The 16,915-nt window shown below is 40.4% G+C and overlaps 1 protein-coding gene across 1 annotated transcript in view; it reads left to right on the forward strand.

Moving 5' to 3' along the window:
• Positions 1–4,275: 4,275 nt before the first annotated feature.
• cacna2d2b (calcium channel, voltage-dependent, alpha 2/delta subunit 2b) overlaps positions 4,276–16,915 on the forward strand; it is a gene marked incomplete at its 5' end in the record, with an annotated part of 36,508 nt that continues 23,868 nt past the window's right edge. Inside the window, 2 exons of the mRNA XM_080462237.1 lie at positions 4,276–4,391; positions 12,950–13,031. Coding sequence (XP_080318363.1) covers positions 4,276–4,391; positions 12,950–13,031 — 198 coding nt within the window. The remainder of the gene's footprint in view (positions 4,392–12,949; positions 13,032–16,915) is intronic.

A 16,915-nucleotide genomic window follows, 5' to 3' on the forward strand; every position in this document is an offset into this window, starting at 1 on the left:
GGAAAAAGTAAAAGCTCTCAACGATATAGTGCAATCATTTGAACCACTTTCCAAATGTGACCCCCGAGGTTGTGAGCAATACAACGAAGCGAATCACTTTATATCTGTCTATTTATCTATACATCTATCTATTTGGAATTGGGTTGTTTTTTTGTGGGGGTTATTTTCCAAGAAACGTTTACAGGAACAATTTGTAAATCAATGAAATCAGCCTCCATATCACTGTGTTTATTTGAAGTTGCTGTGTCAGTGTTCAGTCTCGCTTCTTTGGTTTTCTTGCTTCCGGAGGAGAGCTGTTAATATTCACAGATGCTGCAGTGTACGGAGCATCATGCATAGTGTAAATCTCACAGCTGAATGGCAGTTCGCTCTGCTGTGCTCTCCTGCAGTGCAACTGTCCTCTGGTGGTAATTATGGTCGAACCCTTTTGTAATGGCCACCAGATTAATTGCAGGCTGTCGGGGATTGCAGTTCCACGGTCAGAATGCTGGAATGCATAATGTTGTCCTCGTGCACCATTTTTCCTCAGTTTGTATCTCACATTTATAACGTATGGAACATCAGTTGGAAGAGTCTGGGGGAACAAAATTCACATTAAAACATAATCATAAAGTACTTTCTGGGGAAATCTTCCTTTAACAGTAAAGCTTACATTGTCTGGACCATATTTTATTGTCAGAGATATTGTAGTTTTCAATTAGTTTATCAGGTATTACGAGTGTTTCTGGCCTTGTGCTTAAGGTAATGTAAATTACAGAGGAACAAGAGTGGGCTTAAGTCATCCATCCATCCATATATAGGTAATTAGGTAATTTTTTTGTTATAAACTAGTAGTTAATAATGAAAAACTATATATTTAGCCAATTCTCTTGTTTCTCTTTCACCATTTCTATATCTGTTTTGCTTACAAAGATGGAGCATATCTAAAATGCTGGGCAAACACAGTGTAACATCATGTTTTGTGCTACCACTGCCAGACTTATTTCTGTACTCTGCTCTGTTCTTGTGCAGCTGAGAGATAGCTATGCCCGAGAATCACAACCACTGCATGTTCCCCTCATATTGTGGCTCTAAGCCAATGATTTCATTGCCATTATGTGGTTAAATAAAATGTAGCTGAATGCCTCCTACATCATCACTCCTGCGAGTGCATCAATGTGCATATATATATATACACAACACTCATGTCTCATGTACAGTAGCTCCGAATGAGAGTCCAGCTGAAATTTTGGACTTTTGAGGGTGCAGACAAAATGGAAAACAAAAAAAGCCTTCAAAAAAATGTTTTAGTGAATATTTTTCACAGACCGTGAGTTTTACTCAGGGGCTAAGCCCAAACAGCCTCCAGCTATATGCTTAAGTCAAAACATCTGCTGTGAGAATGTTTTATTGATTAAATGTACCTTACACGTGAGGCAGCAACAGAAATGGAAAGTGGTACGAGTTAAGCTCTGTGGTGACCGTTTCAGGCTCTCTTCCTGCCTGCCTGGGCTAAAACGGGTGCTATGTTTTATGAACTGAATAGGACCCACAATGCAGCAATTCAGACAAGAGATCTAAATGATTAATTGACATTTAATGGAAGAATTACAGATCAACTATAATGTCCCCAAGCCAAAGTAATCAAAGAACTGCGACATGGTATATTGTGCTATGTTCACTCATACTTTTCATCCTGAATCGTGTCTTATTTTCACCTGGCACTAAGCACTCGAAGGCTCTATGCCTGCACCTGTGGGGAATGAGGGGTAGGATTAAGTTATTAGCAGGACTGGCAGGTTAAAAGATGCTGCCAGGTCCCTGATGACGCCCCATGTTGAATCTTGAAACGCAATTATTGCTTTCAAGTTCCTTTATAGTGTTCATGTCAGTGGCAGCTTGTGTATGGCATTCACATTGTCAAGTTTGATAGCATTATAACAGAATACAGCACAAGGGATCATTAAGTCATTTGCCAAGGAAAGTCTATCAGTATTGTTACGGTTTAAATTCCTCCCATCCATATCTAGTCTATTTGTCAGCTAGATAAAACAAAGTTAGAGTAGACGTCTATAACACACACTAAATGTATTTTTACTTGAACAAGTGTCATCATGTTTCAGTATTTCAAGTAGATCCTAAAGTAAGCAAATTATATACTAATAAAACTGTCAAACCTATCACCGTACCTTAAAAAAGAAAAAAAAACCCCTCTATGACTCTCACAGACAGACAACCACTTACAATGACATGTAAAGTCATTAGGAGACATTTGTTAACCTTGTATTGGACTGCGGGAGGAAACCGGAGTCCCCATAATTGAGTGCTAACCACTACTCCACCGTACTGCCGAAAACAGATATGAGCCGAAACCATAAATTATCCAGTCCAGGCTTAAGATAGAGCCAGTCAATTGAACCGCTGCATCCACATTGTTTTTAGTAACATTGCGGTTGTGTATGTTGACACATTTTTCTTATTTCTTTTCTTATTGGCGTAAAGCAGGTAGGAAAAACAACCACCTGGATTTAGATCGAACGTCATCCTGCACTAAACACCTTCAGTGATGGATTCAGTCGTCCTCAGCGGGAGGCGCCAGAGACACTGTGAAAGTAAACGTCTACTTCTGTTGTGTGAAGCTCCTATAGACATAGGGCGGATGGATGGATGGAGGGATGGATGGGTGGATGGATGGATGGATAAATAGATGGGGATTGAACTTTTACCTTCAAAATACCTTTTGACCATAAGTCATAGTCATAGCCCACTAAACTGCACCTTGAAGTTAAGTGTCTATAAATTTTTTTTATTTTTTTGTATTTGTGTGGGCGACAGTAAGTAGAGGGCGCCACACAGTTGAAAACGCGCTATATAAGTGAAGTCCATTTAGCATCACAATTTGGATGACAGTCGTAGTAATAAAAAAGTATATATCTGTCAGTAAAGCAAAGACTGACACACTTTGCAGGGTTGGAAAGCGCGTCGGTTCACCCTGTAACAGATTGTGTTATAAGGTAAACTATCTATTGCAGAATGCATGACGCAACCAATGAAAGGTCAAACTACAACAATGAAGGGGCAGTGTCAAGAGAAAAAAGCCCTGTGGGGTAGGATATGGCATTTATAGAGTACTTAAAGCACAACTCTATGAAACAGGAGACCCTGGGTATAGTTGTCACAATGGAAAAATGCATATATATGTATGTATATATATATATATATATATACATATTGAAAATGACATCCACCACGATGCAATGGGGCGATAAAGTTATGGGAAAAAAGTAGCCTCAACTCAAACCAGGAACATTTAAGACAAGATCAGAACTGTAATAATCCACAAGGTGGTGTAGTGGTCAGTACCCACTCTCACAGCATGAACATCACTTGTTCAATTCTGGGCCTTACTGTCTGGCATTTACACGTGCTCCCAGTTCATGCTTCTTCAACAGTTCTCCCTTTCAAATGCACTTGAAATGACATTTTTAATTTCGTATTTCCCAATGTGTTTTATCTATGAAATCACAACACTTTTAAATGAATGATGAGAAGGTGGCTGCTGTGTGAAGCCCTGGTGTGTTGGGGGGGCCACTGAAACAGAAATTGATTACTTATTCATTTTTTTTGCATTCAGGGACTTTTATTAACGTTGTCTCGCATCTGCTGTGCAGCATAGCTACAGAGGAGCTCTCGGTCAGCCTGATATATATATATATATATATATATATATATATATATATATATATATATATATATATATATATATACATACAAAAAAAAAAACTAAATTTATGCCGATGACAAATCCCACGTGGCTCTGCAGAGATAAATAAAACCAGATTCCTCTTCGCTCCTCTGTTGCCTGGTGAGCGTGAACGCGCCTGCTGTTGAGAGCGAGAGAGAGACGGAGAGAGAGAGCAGTCGGGCACGCGCCGGTCTGTGTGATTGTGGTACTGCTGCTGGTGGTGGTGTGTTTCTGCGTTGTATGTGTATGTGTGTGTGTGTGCGTGTGTGTGTGTGTGTGTGTGTATGAGCAGGAGGGCAGACTCTGCAGTGTCTTGGCAGCTGCATCAGAGCATCTCTCACCATCCGCGATGCCTCCACGGCCGATCGCCGCCTCCTCCGCGTCCACTCGACGGCAGAGCAGCGACGTGAAGAAGTGGCGGAGGAACTGAACTGAACTGAGCCGGAGGACCGTTCACCTCCCGCCACCAGCCGCATTCCCCCCCCTCCGGAGACGGTGCGGAGCGCTTCATTCACGCACCGAAGCCCCGCGACGAGCATTTTTAATGGAAAATGGCGATAGGCGAAAGATCTTGCAGCGTCGTCTGCTTGGTATCTCTCCAGATGATCTTGATGTTCAGCGCATCGTGGCCTGGAGCGGACAGTCTCACGTTCCCCCAGCAGTACACGTAAGTCTCCCCCGGGAGGGAAACATAAGCTCCGGCGGGATGCAACTTTGGCTTTGACCACTCAGGAGATATACTTCAGTCAGTGTTTTTTGGGTAGTTTTTTTTTTTTTTTTTTGTTTCATGCTTTTATATAATTTGACAGGTGGCGTTTCCATCTACTAAAAAGCAGTCTTTTTTAAATATCAGTGTTCTCAGAGATGTTGTCCACTCTATTACTGGGAATGCATAATAATAATAATAATAATAATAATAATAATAATAATAATATCAATAATAAAAAAAACAACAAAAACAAAAACCCAGAGCTTTTTCAGGGTTTCAGTGTTTCAGCTGTTAAAATGAACATCCTCTGACCAATAATGCACCTTATTGTGAGGACGTCTCTGCTTTTCACATTTGTCTCTGAGGAATCTACAAATCTCCTGACATACTGTCTGATATCAGATGTCTGAATCTCCACTTTGGAATAACAGCAAGTCTTAAAATTACATCAAGGAGCTATTTTGTTAGGGGTTTTTTTTGTGTGTGTTTTTTTGGGGGGGGTAAAACAGTTACGTACAAAGATGTTGAGATGTTTGATGAAGTCACAGCTTTGGCTGACTGACTTTAATTAGTTAATATAGTTGGATTGTTTTTTTTTATTTGCCTTGCAACATTAACTGTGGAAGTGAAATGGGCACAAAAAAGCCTTCCATGTTTCCCCTGCTGTTCTTATGCTTCACTGAAAGAACCCCCCCCCCCCACACACACACACACACACACACTGGCTTGAAAACAGCAGTTGCATGAAGCGCTTCACTTTCTGACTGCAAATCCTAATGTGACAGCAACTGCAAGTTCACCCTCAGAAATACTGATTGTCCGCCTACAGCGGGGCACAGGAGAAGAAAAGAAGGTGTGGCGTTAGTGAGCACTCCTGCTGTATGCTACAATAGAAATAACATTTCCCTACTTTTCCTTTCTCTTTAATCGATTGCGCGCTCAGCTTTTTATCCCTAACCTTTAACCCGTTACTGTTAAGTATGGCTGGCACTTAACCGGAGACTACAGTTATCTGGGCCCACCTCCAGGCTCAGCAATCAGGCTGCTCTGGAGGGAGGAACAGGCCAGATGGTCTACTCATCTTCGGGGCACACGATGAGGGATTTTTGGCCAATCACAGCTGCAGATCTGATGCGTATTTACCAATTAGAAAAGAGGCTCTATAAATCAGGGATGTGTGGGCCTGTGTATATATATTTGTGTGCGTGTAATGATGAATTTGGTTATTTCATGTAGTGCATGGCCTTTTTCTTGCTTTCCCACTTCCTCCCACTCTTCCTTGTTTCTGTGGATTTTTCTGCTGAGTGCTCTGAAACAGCTACATAGCCCCGTGCCCTGGGTCTCCTCATGTAAGCTAAATGAAGCAGAATCGCTACTCTGAAGAACAGCATCTCATTCCAATTAAGAATTAATACTGCAGCAGTGAGGATTTATCTCCCTTTTCCCTCCCTCATTTACCCTTTCCTCTCCCGCCCCTTCTGGTTCCACAGTCTAGATGGATGGATAGATAGATAGATAGATAGATGGATAGATGGATAGATGCTGGTTGATTAGTCATGCTTTTATAATTAGAGGTATATAGGTGAGAAAAGTCTTTGTTAAAGGACTGCATCCAGCGGTTCTTTCTATTTGCCAGCTGATCAAGAGCCAAATGCACAGAGAGAATTCGAGCGACGAGTTCCCCCAGCAAGCGTGTCGTTGGACATTGTGAAGAAGCCAGGCTACCTGGAAAACTCTTTTTTTTTAACTTGGATACATGCAGACTCAAGACAGAAGGCCTCACTTTAGTTTTTTTCCCGGGTTGTTTAACATTCATTGCCAACCACTCGTCCACCGTCCCATCCAATCGTGCTTTCCTATTTAAAAAAACTAAACAAAACATGGTAAAGTTCATATAAAGAAACTCTGCTGGAAGTAGGCTATTTTAGCTGAAGTATTGTGACCAAAATATATTCATAATTAAGTTAAACCATTTTTATTATTACCACTAACTCAGTGACGCCAACGTCTTTCTAGTGGAATGTAATCTTAGAGTCACATATTTTTTACTGCACACATTTTATTGTCTATTCATCCACCATTGTCACATCAAGATAGAAACTGCACGTAATGTTCTAACACTTTTGTGCAGTTATTACAAAATTAAAATTAGGCAATAGGCATATTTCCATGGCTCCAGAATAAGTTGCTTTACAAGAACCTGTGACTACATTAAGATTCTATATTAAAGAAACATTAAAATTTCATTTTTGGTAGTCAAAAACATAAACACATATTAAAACAGCAAGCATAAATAAAATGAACTGCAAATCTCCAAGTATAGTGGTGAAAGAATATACTGGATAATATAGCAACATTCAGGCTTGTCACTGATGTGCTTCAGTTGTGTAACTGCACCAAAACCTTCCTGCTGAGTTATTCCAAATCCATGCATCAAAGGATTGAGTAAAGTTTTAATATGAGAATGGAGACCATTATTCCCACCGCAGTGAGGAAAAAAAAACAAAACTATAAAATGCAGCCTATTACGAGCTGCAAAAAACAAGAAAAGAAAAGCCACCAACAGTTTTCTCACAAATTTTGTAAAAAGAAAATCTGCCAGAGCCGATCTTGCTCTCAAGGACGCTGTTAATGGAGTAAAGATTTTGAGAGGACATCAAAGTAATGTTTATTTTGGCTCACAAATTAGATGTATGCAAGAAATGATAAGGAGCAAAAGCAGGAATGATATGGAAATGAGGAAAAATTTAATTAAAACAATACTCAAAGCTCAAGTGAAAAAAACCCAGTTGCATTTTATTTGCTTCTTACGTATGTCTTTTGGCTGCTCTTTATAAGGGTTCCCACATATGGCATATGTTTTATGCTGAATGCCTGTCATAGATAGATAGATAGATGGATAGATAGATAGATAGATAGATAGATAGATAGATAGATAGATAGATAGATCTTTCTTTCTTTAATTCTCCTAATAATGCCGCTCCTATGCTCCACCTATGGTTCTGCTGCTTCACCGTCTCAACCTCTCGGTCTCTCTGATGTAAGTGAATGTGGGTCAGGTCGTGTAGTGCTTCTCTCTCTTCCCTCTCAGGGCCCAGTGAGTGTAGCAGGTAACGGAGCCGAGGCACAAGTGTGCTTTGCTGTTCATCCCCTTTCTACGCGGCCCGGCTGTACAGACTTTCCTGACGTCCCACAGGGCTCGAATGGGGAGGAAATGGAGCGCACGTTAAAAAAACTTTGCGCTTTTGCTGCACTGACTCACAGGGTTGGAACTGCTCCGCAGTTCTGTGGGCTACAGTCATGCAACAAACCTGATTTAGTCACACAGGACTTTGCAATACCGTCTATTACAATTAATCCGTGACGCAACGTGCTGGTTGTATTTAGGCCTTTTAAATGTAGTGAAATAATCTATTGATTGATATAAAATGTGGTCTGAATATTCAGTGTGTAGAAATGGAGGGAAGGATTGTTACAGTCTTGGTCTCGTTGTTTTTAAATATTTAAAAGACCCAAATTTAAGTCATCCTCCCAAACTTTGAAAACCCCTGTTCGAAAGCATCATATTGTCTTTGAATGAAGGACCAGCCTGGTCCTAAATGGTTAAAAGTGTGGGCAGGTGAAACCACATATTAATAAGAACCATTAATTAAAATAACAATTTTAACTCGTCAGGATCAACTTACAAATCTATTTTTGGTGCAATTTCTAAACATATGGTGTACAGATGGCTGATGGGAGTTAATGGAGCATCCAAAGCATCTATTGTGGGTAAACAGTGATATTACACAGCCTGAAGCAGAGTGCAATCAAGATTTTTAAGACCCATAATGTACAGTCGGCGATGAACCTCTGCAGTATAAAGGCGCGAGAATAAGTAGCTTAAAGGTCAATTTAATTTAGATGTCATCAAAGATTTGTGTTCTGTACTTTACTCTTTCGGTCTTTGCGTTTGCTTAATATTCGAGTTTTACTTGATGAGAGATTAAAGCCAATAAGCATTATTAAGCAGGGAATTACCTCACATCAGACCTCAGATTTCTGGCAAATGCATAAGATTTGTTTGAACATCAAAAGATGCCAGCTGAGTCACCGCTGCTCTGGGTAATGTTTTATATTTGGAAAAGTGTCTCTGTCGCAAGGAGCAGCCGCTGCGTTATCATTTTCATACTCATTTCCCTGTGACCAGCCAGTGTGGGCCTGATTTAAGGTTCTGCAGCAATCCCAGCAACACACTGGCCAAAGAAACTCAGTGAGACCTAGAGACAAGTGGAATACATTTTTTAAAAGGTTTATAAAAAAAAGATTTTATTTCTTTCTTTTTCTCTCTTGCTGCTACACTTGGTGTTGTCAATATGACGAGTGGTGGGGTAGTAGCTGTCTGCTGCTCCGATTCAAAGCATCCTATTTTACTTGCCTCGACTGCCTCAAGCTGAAAATAATTTCACTTTGAAATGGCACAGTGTGAAAACACTCTGTAAGACACTCCATCATACATTAAATAGGTCTTTAGTGTCTCAGTCTTGATGTTACTGAATTTGAAAAAAAAAAAAAATTAAAAAAGTTCTTCCATTTTCATGCTTTCTCTTGCAAACGTATAGCACTGCGTAGCGCTGTCTATTTGTCATTTGTCTGAAAAGAGAACAGAATCTCTTTACATCTTTAGAAAAAGCGGTGTGTTCGTGTGGCTGTGGACGGTTGAGTGAAGATCTACGGCTCCTCTGACAGCAGAAACAAGCCAGACAAGACGGTAATCTGTGTTGTCCTGTAACTCTGCTGTGAGCTGTCTGACCAATAATGAATCGAATCTCCAGGCATTTACCGGATCCAACTCTAATTCTAGATATTAAGATTTATTTCCTGGCCCTGAACTAGGTAGAGAACTCGAATAAACTGCTCTGTCCGGAGAAGCTTCTCTTTAATCAGCCTGAACAGATCAGCTGAACAATGAGGGTTGAACTGGTGAAGTTTTGTTAGTGAATTGCGGGAAATGTGCATCAATACTATATATATTATTTACTATCCTCTGTCGGAGCATATTTAAGTGTTTGCATTTCCATCCGGCTGATGGCATCCACTACAACGGATGGCAATAATAATTCACATACTGTGGAATGCTGCTGTTCCTATGACAGGTCGTGGAGGATTGTGTGCTGCTTTGAAATTGCAGCTGGCAATGTGATTATGCTACACCATGTATTATTTAGCACACATTTCAAAAAATAAATAAAAAAAACAAAGACACACAGAGCCCATACTGTGCTCTATATAACCAGTTGAGCCAAGTCAGTGCGATCCAGAGACATTTGGCAAAAGCACAGCAGAAACACTGGAGTTAATGACGCTGGAAGTCAAATCCAGAAACAGAATGAGAAACTGGACTCTCCTGGAGGTGTGAAATGGTGCAGTGGTAAGCTTTGGTAACCCCTTCATACATATTCCAAGTTCAAACCCACTCACAGCTATCTAGGGGTGTTTTGCATGTTCTTCCTGCGTTGGCATAGTTTATTTTCTTTTTTTTTTGGCGCTTCTACTGCTCATTTTCACAATGTAAGCTGGTAAGTTCCTGTTTTGTTTGCGCTGCCTTCGCTCTCTGTTAAAACCACCACTGCTTGGTGATGGCAGCCACGTTGTTAACCATGTACTTCTTGGGAATTTCCAGACGGATCTCACCAAAGCTACCAAGTGTATAATTCTGAGGTTGCAAAAGCTTTCATCAGTCACTGCTGTGTTTCCTCATTTTCAGACAGATTTAAGAAAAGTCTTTTAGCCTCATGCTGAAATATTTGGATGTTATACAAGTGTCAGTCTCTTAGTTGAGAGTTGAGAGACACTATGAATGTCACAACTTTGTGAGTGAAAATTAATAATAGTTAAGTTTCCAGAACTTGGGAATCAGGAACCCGTAAAAACTTTCTTTCAAAAGCCACTATAGTCTATATACTATAGTCTCACTGTGGATGTTACTGTTCTGTGTTTCTTTGTACAGTTTGTGAACGGTTGGTTGACATTGTGCTGTTATTGACCAATTAATCATGTTTGTTTTTTAAATATCTTGTCAGTGTCCCCCAGACAAGTAGTGCTGAGGTGCACTCAGCGCTTCTCAGCCCTGTGAGGACAGTTGTATATCACGTCCTCTGTGGAGTTGGATCAGATCTGCTAAAAACGTAACCCGGAGCATGGCGTCAGTGTTGACTTTGACTCGGCTTAAAGAAAAAGACAGTGCTGCAAAATGGGGATGTAGTCTGAAAGATTTATTAGACAGAGAGGCTGTAATGAATGCTGGGTGATTTATGTGGCGGATCTGACATTTAAAAGGGGAGACCAGTGGAAGTTGTGATGCTGTTTGACACTTAATTCTCATTCATTAAACAGTCAGGCACCTAAATCTTTCATCAGCAGAAAACTTTCTTTTTGATTTTAGTTTCTGAAACGGCCCTCCTTAGCCCAGACATGTCTCCGTTATACACTGCAGTTGTTGTCCATCCATGGAACCTTCAGACTTTTATATATTTAAAATGAATCTTTTAAAATACGCCATGAGATCATTCATGACCACTGAAAGGTGAATCAAATAAAACTGATTCGCTCTTTGCTGGGGTGCATGTTAGAGGGAGGGGTATATGAGGCGCCAGGTGGACATTTGGTTGTTGTGCTACAAGCAGTAACAATTTTCAAGTGTAAGGATTTGTTGTGTGACAAGGCTGCTGTAGTTCATCAAAAGTTTTCCAAAGATAGGAAAAAGGTTGAGCTGGCGACAGGATGATGGGTGACCAGCGCTCATTAATGCAGGTGTAGTGAAGGCTGACAGACAAGCTACTGTAGCACGTTTGCATAGCAGCAAAGCAGTCAGGGTGCCCATGCTGCCCCCTGACCACCATCAGCCGGCAGCATCAGATCTGCAGTGTTTTCTTTGACATCACATGGAAGGCCCATGTGTGTGTGTGTGTGTGTGTGTGTGTGTGTGTGTGTGTGTGTGTGTGTGTGTGTGTGTGTGTGTGTGTGTGTGTGTGTGTGTGTGTGTGTGTGTGTGTGTGTGTCGCTTACCAGGAAAACACACAGCATATGGATGCACTATGGGAAGAACACAAGCTGACGCAGGTAGTGTGATGCTTTGGGAAATGATGTGCTGAGGTCTTCCCATCCATGTGCATTGTCGCAGACCATATAAACTCTTTTAACGGAAGTAATTTCCCCAGATGGCACTGGCCTCTTTCATTTGGACTGCCACAGGAGTCAAAAGAACTACTGCTGACATGTTTTTTGTGAGGCACCGCAGCACATTTCACTTTCACCTCACTTTGGCAGCAAAACGGGACCGATAGTTATAATGTTAAGGCTGATCTGTATCAGCTCGCGTAGATTTTCTGTAAGCTTTTTAACATTCGAACCAACATGATGTAGTTGAGGCTTTTCATTGACAGTAACTCACTGAATAACGCAATGTCCATAAAGACTGAGTAGAAAAGTGAGGATTGGGTGCTGTGGGAACTGTGTTGGCTGCACACAGTGTAATGCCTTGTGAAATACCTGGTTCAATTCCAGCCTCTTTGCGGAGTTGGCATGTTATTCCTGTGCTTATGTGGATTTTGAAAATATAGGGGCGACATGGCAAAGATCCCAGCCATTCTAGGCAAAGTGTTGAAAGATACAGTAAATAACAACACTGCTGTGGCTTTATACCTCAAATACCGTCGTGCTATAAATCAGAAACACTTGCTATGCAAGATGATGAATGAAGAGCAGCTTTCAGGTGTTTGTTTTGTTCAGTTTCTTCTTGTATCAGATGGAAGCTCATCTGATTTTTGTGATTATTATGAGTGAATCCCATTTAATCAAGAAATCTTTTCTGTCACAGGTTTTCAAAGCCATTTACACACTTCATAATGAAGCAGCAGATTGTGTTGCTGTGTCTGCTTTTTAAGTATCCTTCTTACAGAATCATGACGATGAGTCAACAAAGCTTATTAGATAGAGTGACTGAAAATTCCCCCAGCCCTTCAGTATGAATAAGCTGTTGTTTAAGCCCCTTCTTTATTCCTGTTGCTCGTGTCTGCACACATTATTTACAAAAGGCTGAATTCTTCAAATATGACCTTGTAGTTATGCTCCTACGAGCTAAACAAGTGACTTATTGCACTGGTTCTCCATCTCTGGAGACACACATGAATGATTGCATTCTGATTCATGTTTGTATATTTTGCCAGTGCTTCCTGAAACATTCTTTGTCAATGGGCCAAAAGGACATTTGTGCTTGTTTTTCTTAATGTGACGTGTCTTTCAATGCAGTCTTTCACTAATATTTTTCTTACAGCATCAGTAGTTACTACAATGAAACATCAACACACACACACACACACACACACACACACACACACACACACACACACACACACACACACACACACACACACACACACACACACACACACACACACACACACACACACACACACACACGTCTTTTTCATGTGTTTTGCATTGTGTGACAGTCATCCTGTGATGTTTATCCGCAGGATAATGCACTGGGCCCGGCGTATCGAGCAGGAGATTGACAGAGTCTTTCAGCACATCACTGGTGCTCAGCAGTTGAAAGGGGTGAGTGTGTGTGTGGTTTGTTGTCTTACTCATTGTAGTGATGCATAAGCTCAATGAGAAGTGCACGGAGTCTAGAGGTTGTTGAGGCAATTTCTGTGTTGGCTTGATCCAGAGAGGAAGAGAGAGAGAGAGAGAGAGAGGGCAACCCATTAACCAGTCGGAGTTCAAATATCAAGTTTAAACGATTTGTTCCAAACAATCAAGTTGAATTTAAATTTCAATCAAGCCAATGATGGTGTACTTAAAACCAGATGCAAATAATGTCAGAATTCTACCTGGGCGGACAAGTTCCACTCTCCGCCACCGCATTACAGATATTTAAAAGAGATATCAGAGGAGGTGTTAAAACTGTTCCTCCACTCATGTGGCAACATATCTTCTATTACATGACCTCTCACCCTATGGTATCAGCCGTCTATACAGTTGTATTTATTCTGTCTCGCAACCAAGTGCAGTTGCAAGTTTCTACAGAGGAAAAAAACCCAACAATTCCACATGGGCAAGCAGAGGCGACAGTGGAAAAGAAAAACTCATTTTTAACAGGAAGAAACCTGCAGAACTTTTACATATACATATACATAGTAATAATATAGACAGTTTCCCTCAAATAGGTCAGTGTAGAAAATGGATCCGTTAAGTTCAATAAATAAAAAGAAAGCAATTACAGTCCACCTCCTGCTTTAATTCTTTTTCCTCCTGCATGATTTCCATGGAACCTTTGCAGGGACACGAGCAGCTAATAACAGGGTTTCTGTTTTTTTCCCAGGACCGAAATAAAAGTCTCTCTAATAGCTCTTCATATTCAGCAGTTTTCAGAATGCCTGCGCACACTTTTTTTTGCATTTCGTGGCCATTTTACATATTGTTTGCAGTGAGGATCAATCTTGTTCAGATTGTTTGATTCCTGCACAGCAGAGGAAGTGGTAGAACAAACGCCTACAGCGGTCACATTTAGAATATCTGGTATAATGCTTCATGAAGTCCTGAGCTTAATAACACCTACATTCCTGAATACTAATTCAGAGCTCTCATGAGATGATCGTGGAACGTGCTTTGTTGTCATGACTGATTTTACATCCATTCTCTCTTCCGTTCACAAGATATTGCCTGATGTATATTTTTCATTACCTTTATTAATGTGCTCATGCTCTTGGCACTGTGCGGCAGGCTGATTTCTGAACCTGTGAATTGATTCCCCTATTAAAGTTACGGTTTCATTACACGCTCTCCCCTGAAGAACAGACCGAACTTTGTGTCTTTTTATATTTAAGCTCAAGCTGAAAAATGGTGAAAAATAAAATCCAAGTAAAAACATTCTGTTTCAGTATTTTACTAATTTATTTCAGGCATTAAACTGCGGTTTAAATCCGTTTCTTTAAAACTGATGCCGGCTATTATTTTTCCCCTACATCTGTGTTAAAATCCTTTGTCGAGCTCATAACTCCCTTTTAAAGAGTCGCTCAACAAAAAAATATATGTTTTACCAGTTCATGTTTGTCTTTATTGTAAAAACCACACTTATATTTATTTTGTAGTGACTTCTCGGCACTTCCATGATTTGTTTTAAAAATCAGAAATTAGTGGTCAAATCATCTAGAAAATGAATATATATATGTGTTTATATATATATTTATATATATACATACATAATAAGGTAAGGTATCAACCACAGAGCAGATATGTGTTTGTGCGATTGGTTTATGTTGTCAGTAGCAGTATTGACTTCGATGGAGGAAAACATCATCCTGTGTAAAAATGTGAACAGCCTATTTAGCATCTGAGTGTCTATTTTCATTGAAAATACATATTGAGAAGGAGAAGCGGATTATTGAGTTCAATTAATGATTTTTATCAATAATTTCACACAAAATCTGTAACGGAATTAAATCATATCATCATCAAAATGGAGAACCCCTCAAATTCAGTACATATAATGATTGTTTTGGTGAGTATTTTGTTCATATAGTTTGTTTTTGCTAATGCTTTCATTTTGAAATCCATCAAACTTATAGAACCCGCCTGTGTGTCTCGGACATTTTAAGTAGTATTTGAGTCAAACAAGTGATGTGGAGGAGCAGCTACTGCCTTTAAATTCAAATGCCAAAACACAGGACCAAAGATCATCTGTAGGGGGCAAAAGAGCCCTGCTCAGGGAAGATGTGTGGGGGCGTTCCCTCCGCAGAGAGCAGCAGCACGTGTCCTCTCTGTTTGTGTCACAGCAGAGCAGATGGTCAGCCCGCAGTAATGCCGGGATGTGATACTCTCTTGTTCATTCAATCCTCATTAATCCCCTCAAGCTTCTGAAGCACTCTGGATTGGTTAAAGAAATTGTTCCTCTCAGCTCAGAAAGCTTAGTGAAATCACTTCTTGTCCAGGGAACAAGCATTATTCCAATAAAACTTAATGTTAAATTCCTCCAAAAAATAAAAGGGGAACATTTTACACATGATTTATAGACCTAACTTCCAGATTTCAGCCGCTTTTGATTAAATCCTTTTTTTTTTTCTTTTTTCTTTTTTTGTGCATTTCAATCTTTAGGAAAACAAACATGAAGCCAGTGCAAAGGAAGAGAAAAGCTCTTAAAGACCTTCCGTATACACTAAGCCTAAAGTCTGGTGTCCTCGTCACTGTTTCTGGCTCCTGCTGCTGTGAAGTGTTGATGGCATGTTAAATACATGGTGAATTATAACGTTCATTAACCACCCAGAAACTCGTGGTCCTGACGTTTTGGATTGAGGGTCTTTGCATTAGGAACCAGAGTGGAGCTGCAGTACGAAGGCCCTGCTGACGCACCTCAATCGACCTCAAGCACCTTATTCAGAGCAACTTTCAAAAAGAATCCTACTCTCTGTTCATGGCAGGTCTAGTTACCCAAGACAATATTCATCTAAAAATAAACACCATACATTTATCGTCTATACGGGCTGATCCAAAGGCCACTGGACCTGATCACAAATTCCCATAGTTGAAGGCGGGGTACACCGATGCGCAGGTCATCAGTTGATTACAGTTGATTACAGTCACATTCAGTTCTATGAGCCTCAAGAAAAACGTGTTTTTGGCCTGTTGAGAAGAAGCGGGGCACCAGGAGAAAACCCACACGCGTACAGGGAGAAGATCCAAACGTAGAACAAAGACTCTGCTGAACACATCACCACTGAACGGGATCCATTTTGTTGCCAAAAATTAAGTTTTGTTGTTCATAATTGTTTAATGCAGCGATTCTCTTGAACCAAATTGCACCCACCTAACTCCTAATGTGTGTTCACACCAAATTTTCATTTATAGTTGAATGCTAGTTTTTTTTTAATACATTTCTTTCTTTCTTTCTTTACATTTTAAGAATGTGAAGGACTCCTGAGATCAATTGGCAGTTTCAGGTGTACCTTTTTTTTTAGATTAATGACTCCAACTGGTCTTACACTTATAGTTACATCATTATAAACTGCGTGGTTCAGTAGAACGATACTAGCTTTTTTGTTGTTTTTTAATCATATATAACTGAAGCTGGTGCGAAAGTCTCATAGATATTTGGTTTCGTTTACCAAGCAGCCGCTGTTCATCCTAAGAATATTTAGGGAAGCATTTTAACAAGCGTTCCAATGATCAATCTCATGCCAGATGATACAGTTCTACCACAAACATGTCAAGTCGGGGGGGGGTCTGATGACCTCAAACTCACAGAGCGGCACACACACAGTGAGAAGCTGTAACCATCTTGTCCTCCTGCATGTCTGATGATAACGAACCTCCTGAACCTCTGTCACTGTGGTTTCTGTGTTTAATAATGCACAGGTGAGGACGGCAGCGCCGGCCGTCTTGACAGCTTTTTGCGGGGTATCGCTGATAAAAGGAGGCATATCATGAAAGCGGTTTTTTTTGCT

This window comes from Lipophrys pholis, assembly GCF_963383615.2.
Source record: "Lipophrys pholis genome assembly, chromosome: 4".
Lineage (NCBI taxonomy): Eukaryota > Metazoa > Chordata > Actinopteri > Blenniiformes > Blenniidae > Lipophrys > Lipophrys pholis.